At 29.9% G+C, this 6,885-nt stretch overlaps 1 protein-coding gene across 1 annotated transcript; it reads right to left on the reverse strand.

Moving 5' to 3' along the window:
* Positions 1-2,468: 2,468 nt before the first annotated feature.
* Positions 2,469-6,195, reverse strand: LOC115973601 (cationic peroxidase 1-like). The gene is made up of 4 exons (XM_031093863.1): positions 5,972-6,195; positions 4,089-4,280; positions 3,261-3,426; positions 2,469-2,985 (listed from the first exon to the last, which is right to left on the reverse strand). The coding sequence occupies exons 1-4, from the start codon at positions 6,185-6,187 to the stop codon at positions 2,603-2,605; spliced, it is 957 nt and encodes a 318-aa protein (XP_030949723.1). The 5' UTR covers positions 6,188-6,195; the 3' UTR covers positions 2,469-2,602.
* Positions 6,196-6,885: the final 690 nt, after the last annotated feature.

Below are 6,885 nucleotides of genomic sequence, written 5' to 3' on the forward strand. Positions count from 1 at the left end.
TTAATATGGATAAATAGAAAAGCACACTAACCATATATAAACACATGCATGTAGTGACAAGCATATATTCACGGAATGAAAATCCAAATGGTAAAAACATTTTGGAGTAAAACCCAATTCCAACTCAGTAAGTCCACTATTGAAGGTTGTTATAGTACATACAATACTCACATGACTTCCCATACATATAGTTAGGCTTAGAACCTAAGCTCTCCTTTTCTACTAGAAAGTGTAGATAATGCGTTGTGCCTTCAATGTTACTTGTTGCCATGCTGATCTATTTGCAAAAAAACCAATATCTCAATCACTTTAAGGCTTCTTGAAGATTTGATATCATCTCTTTTGATTTCAAACAATAACTCCAACAATAGTATGGTCATCTATGTGTTTGGAAGTATAAAGCTCTCTAAGGTGTATCAATGAGAGAGAAAGCAAGGAAGAACTAGAAGGCTTTCTCTAGGTTTTTATTAGTTTGGTGTGGTTGTCTTCCTCTCTAAATCATTAAAGTTGTATTGTAGTTTAAAATTAAAATTGGTGTAGGTTTCTAGGGTTGGTTGATTAAAGAAAAGCTATGAAAGCCCGGGTCAATGATTTTCCTTTATAGGTTAGGTAGACTGAAAGTTGCGAAAATGTCTACTAAAACTGTCCAAACTGTCAATTCAGTCGATTGATCAAGCAAATTTGGTCCAGTGAAAACTAGATTCCAACACCTTCAACAATAATCCTTTTAGCTTTCAACTTGATTAGATCATTCACATCTGGTATTTTCAGACTATTTTATTTTATCATCTAAAAAAGTTACTTTATCAATTATCCCATACCATTTTACAATATACCTAACATCCCAACTTTTATTTTCCTATTCTACTTATTAAAATAATATATTTATACATTAAAATAATATAATGTTGCTACAGTACCATCATATATTTTTAAAAAGTAGCTATAGTACCATTAAATAATAATTTGTAATATAGAAAAGTTGCTACAGTGCCGTCCTATATTTGCAATGGCATTGTAGCACTATGCCAAAAAAATTTGGCATATTTACTAATCTAGCTGTGGGCTGCTTTTGGGCTAAATTGTAAATTAAAGCTTACATTTGGTATATCCAAATGCCAGTGCAAATGCTTACACCACACAATTACAATTGCAAATGTTTAAAAAAATTAAAAATAAATTTATCATGGAATTAGCCATCGCTAAAAATCCTAATATATAATCTAAAAAGAAAAAAAAATTGCCTCAAATAGGCTCAGTTAAATTGCACGTAGATGTTATAATTTTGAATTTCAACCCTCATCTTCTCAGTTAGATGAGTCAATTGCATGGTCATTAGTATAATTATTACTCTTAGAGTTTGTTTGGGATTCGTTTATTTTGTAGAAACTGAAAACTTTTTGCGAAAAGTACTGTAGATAAAGATAAATATTAATTGAAATAGTACAGTGGGACTCATGAATAGTACCAAAAAGTACAGTGAGATCTATGAATAGTAGTAAAAATAAACTGAATAGTAAAATAATTTTAATTTTTCATTGGTATCCAAACACTTAGTGTGTGTTTGGATACCAATGAAAAATTAAAATTATTTTACTATTTAGTTTATTTTTGCTACTATTTATGAGTCCCATTACACTTTTTGATTATTTACCATTACACTTTTTGATTATTTATTGGCCCTGCTGTACTATTTCAACTAACTCTTACCTTTATCTACAGTACTTTCACCAATAAGTTTTCAGTTTTAGTAAAATAAGTGGTATCCAAACAGACCCTTAGTATGTGTTTGGATCTGGGGTTTTGTGTTTCAAAATCTGGCGTCTAGCCCTTTTTTTTTTTTTGCAAGTGTTTCAGCTTTTACTCGACAAAGTGCATTGTTAAGCACTGTTTCTATACTGTTCAAGGGACCCACAACCATTTTATTCAAAAAAAAATTAAAAATGGGTCTCACACGGTACTATTCACACATTTAAAAATTATTTTGCTACAGTGTTTTCAGTTTTCAACAAAATAAGCTGTATCCAAACGGATCCTACTCTCTCAACAAAAAAAAAAAATTACTCTCAGACTCAAGTGAACTTATGTAACTTTTATTTTAAATAGAGATAATGCATGTGTCATTACTTGTTGACCAACATACTTTTTGGGAAAGGATCCTTTCCATTTTTTAGTTTATATATTTTATTTTATAGATCCAAAAATATACAAAATGTTATGTAATTAAGATTGAATATACCTTAATTTTGATTTGTAATAGTTAATTTGAATCATGAATTGATTCAATTTAAATTTAATTTGAACCATAATTTTCATTTCCCCTTCTGTTCGAGTCAAAATTCACTTGTAAGAAAAAAAAATAGCAATAAAAAATACCAACATATATAGAAGAAAATATGGAGCAATCCACTTTATTAATTCTTTTTTGGGTAACTTTATACTTTTATAAAGTTACAAGTGGACTTAGTTTCAAACACATGTATAGAACAGCCAGTAACAGTCAATCCTTAGTCTCAAGAGACTAATCATGATCAGTCACATGTATTTTTTAACCACGTGTAGTAACTAAAAGTAATTATATAAATAAAAAAGTTTCTTAATATCAATTAGTCTTTCGGCAATTGGTTCTGATCTCTCCTTTTGAGCCAGTAAGTGGGCTGAGGTTTCCCATTTTTATCATGACACTCCCAAAATCAGAGAAGAACTTTGCGGAGTTCTGGCTATAGGTGTTCACTTGGGAATCTGTGGAGCCACCATTGAAGAGCTGTTGATCTGAGTGCATAAGGCCCTTTTTGTTCACTAAATCCTTGAAATAAGTGTTATCAAAAACTCCAGCAGTTTGGTCAAGAGGAGATAAATTAGTATCTCCACCTATACTCGGGCAGTTTTTCTTTATTGATGCCGCAAAGTTTGAATCTATATTAGTCTCATTATAGATACGAGTCCGAATTATACTGCATTTTACTTGACCTATGGTGTGCCCTCCTACGAAGAAAAAACACAATAGAGAAGTTAAAAAAAAGAGTACATTTGTTATAATTTGGTGAAAATTCATGCACCCAAAAAAGCAATTGTAATGAGAGAGGTGGGATAAAAAGTTATGTTTTATGTTTTAACTAAGGGACAATGTTAAAAACACAACAATATTACTTTTACATGGACGGATTGACTGACTATCAACAACATTTTGATTATGAACCAAAATAACAGATCGTATCAACAATTGTGAAAAAATTTTGTGTATTTAAATTTGTTGTTACCTGAGAGAGTCACCATTTCTGGCGCAGTAAAACCCTTTTTGCTGAATGCAGATATAAGACCGCTAAGATCTGAGAAGGGGGAAGGGAGGTTACTTTGGGCATCATTAAAACTGGCTGTGGTTGCATCTCTTCTGCCTAATTGAACGGTCCATGTAGTGCCACCCAACTGTAGTAATCATACAAAAGAAAAGAAAAGATAACAATAAGAAAGGTAAATAATTAAGGGGCAATAATATATATCATAGACCAATATGGCCTACTCATTAACAATATTAAAATTTTCTTTACTCACAATTTTTAATACGAAGAATTACAATTTTCTTTTTCTTTTTTTGAATGTAAAGCTGCTTGCCAATCTTTTTATTTATTTTTTATTCTTTAAACTTTATTTTATTTTATTTTATAAACACAATAAATTTGAATTTATGATGTTTGTTCCATAATAAATATCTTTTGATATATATATATATATATATATTATTATTATTTATAGATATTCATATCCATATCTTTGTTAGGGTACCTCAAAAACAAAAATTGCACGGTCCAAACTAAAAGACAATAGAACAGAACTTATAATTGGACAGTTATGGCCAATTTGGATGGAGGGAGTTTAGAGTATAGTTGGCCATAAATTATTTTTGGCCAACTCTACTCTACTCCTCCTTCTTTCCCCTCCATCCAAACTGTCCATCAAAAGGAATAATTAATCTTAAATCTCTAATTGCTATATCTTAGCTATGATATACTAGTTTTTACTAATGATAGTTTTTCTCATTTTTGAATGAAAATATGTGATAGTAGTAAGAGAATTTGAGGATAGCTTACCTTAACAACAGAATCACGAGCTGCAACAGCTAAAATATCAGCACAAGACACAACTCCAGGGCATTGGCTTTCAAGTTGAGATTTAATGGTGTCAATCACCTCATATCCTCTCAATGAGTTGGCATTGGGCCCCGCCGTCTTCTCTCCTTTGAAACTGGTGGTGTCATCCAACAACACAGACGCATCACAGCCCTGTTTACATATCATAATATTTTTAATATATATGTAGTACTAGTTTATAAAACAATGGAATAGATTTATGGAAAAATTACCAACGAATGAAATGGAATTCTATATACATTTTTTTTTTATATAAGATAGAAATTTTATTATAACCTAATATAAGTTTAAACACTCCACAAGTATAAGTACTTGTGAGGTGTGGGGGATAAAGGCCGAAGTTCAAGTATTTAATGATAAATACTTTCTTTTAAAAAACATTATGTTATATATATGTGACAATTAATAATTTATCATGGTATCAAAAAAAGGTGGTTCTAAGTTTTAACACAATCTTTACTCTACTTTTCATTTTAAGTTAAAAATCACGTGTTAATTAAGCTCCATTTAGGATCTGTTTGGAAACCGTTTATTTTGTTGAAACTGAAAACTTTTTATTGAAAATACTGTAAATAAAAGTAAAAGTTAGTTGAAATATTACAGTGAAACTCATGAATAATATCAAAAAGTGCATTGGGACCTATGAATAGTAGCAAAAATAAGCAGAATAATAAAATAAGCTGGCAAAAAAAAGCTATCCAAACAAAGCTTTAATAATAATAAATAAATAAAACTACATGTGAGGAAATGTATTAGAATTATGATTAAATTCCCCCAACCCTAAATTAAGTTTCTGGAAGAATGATAATTTATCATTTTTATTCAAATTAAATAAGTTAGTGTCAAAACGTGAAAGAGAATATAAATAGTTATAACTATGTATAAAACATAGGTATGGAGTTATATTTTTTTTCTTTTGAGTTGGATTCTAAATCGAAAGAATAATTAGTGATTGATGGTATACAATAAGTGAAATACTACCTTATATATGTGTATGTGTGTAGATTTAAATTAAAAAGGAAAATAGTAAAATAATTACAAATTTTATTTAAAAAGACATACAAATGATGTGACAATAAATGTGATTAATACAATGAATTGACTTAGTAGTTTCTAATCCTAAGGCTTCATGATATTTATAAAATCTTGAATTTCAAATCATTTAGCTAGACCCTTGTACACCCTTGGTGCGGTAGTCACTCCACAAGTATAAATACTTGTGGGGTGTAGATTTAAATTACAAATGATGTGACAATAAATGTGATTAATACAATGAATTGACTTAGTAGTTTCTAATCCTAAGGCTTCATGATATTTATAAAATCTTGAATTCAAAACATTTAGCTAGACCCTCGCACATCCTTGGTGCGGTAGTCACTCTACAAGTATAAATACTTGTGAGGTGTGGGGGAAATGGTGGGGTTCAAGTTTCTAGGAGGGACCTTCACATACATATACACTTAAATTAAATTAGAGTAGAAATTCTATATTGTAAAAAAAATAAAATAAAAAAAAAAAACTTTTAGCTAGTATTTTGGGACTATTCTCAAGGAGTTTCACCTCGTAATAACTTAGGGTGTGTGAAATAAGGGGAGGGAATTACACGTACTCGAGAGAATAGTTAGGTGCTCGAACAATTTTAAATATCCTCATTTCAAAAGAAAAATATTTCTAAATTAAGAAAATAATTTAAAAAAAGGACAAATTATTAATTTATTATATGTAAGTTAAATACATATATTGTCTTTTGGAACACGTTGTGGCGGGTTAAAGATGAAAGCTTAAAAGATAGGAATTAAAAATAAAAATGATATAAGACTTGCATTGACAAAGCAATCATGGAAATGGAGGCGGAGTAACGAGGCCCCCATACGAATCTCTTTGGACACTGCGGTGCTTACTGCACCTTGAATTATAGAGAGAGCCGTAGGGCATGAACTCGAATAGAAGTTGGATGATAGCTGAGCAGAAGCTATTCCAAACATGAACAAGAAGAAAGGAGAAACTAAGGAGAGAATAGAGGAGGAAAAGAAAGCCATGACTTTACCAAAACAGAAAACTTTACACCTCATATCTGGCTAAATCCTACTGATATTTATAGCCATTAGTGCTGCAGTAGTGAAACCATTTTTCTTTCTAAAAATAATTAATTTATGTAAATATTGTGGAGTACAGAAGGGCATCCAGTCAACTTCTTTTGCATTTTACGAAAATGGTTTTTCATAGAGGTCAGGGATAGAGCCAGAACTTTGAATTAAGGGGGATAATTTTACTGTTGGTTATGTGCAGTGATTTCAACTTTTGATTCTGCTACTTTTGTAGGTAAGAACAAAATTATTTTTGTTTAGAATTTTTTAAAGGGCAAGATTATTTATTTTGGATAAAATTAGTTAATTGAGCTTAATTTTGTTTCAGTTTTACTGGTAATTTTTGTTGTTGAGCTTTTTTTTTTTTTTTTTTTTTCTTTTGGCTTGTATATTTTGTTTTAGATATTAGATCTATAATTTTTTTATGGTCACTAAAATAAGGAAAATGCTAGAGATGCAAATTTTTTATAAATTACTTATGTAATAAGTGGTTATTGGTAAGTAAAAAAAAAAATGATATGAGTGGTGTACCCATATGTGAACCAATAAGAATTTGCTACCAAAAATGTTTGTAAAAATGTTATAAAAAAATTTGTAAGTATAGCATTACTCTTAAAAGAATAAATGATATTGTTAAAAGGAAATAAAAT

The sequence above is a fragment of the Quercus lobata genome, chromosome 2 (assembly GCF_001633185.2).
Source record: "Quercus lobata isolate SW786 chromosome 2, ValleyOak3.0 Primary Assembly, whole genome shotgun sequence".
NCBI lineage: Eukaryota > Viridiplantae > Streptophyta > Magnoliopsida > Fagales > Fagaceae > Quercus > Quercus lobata.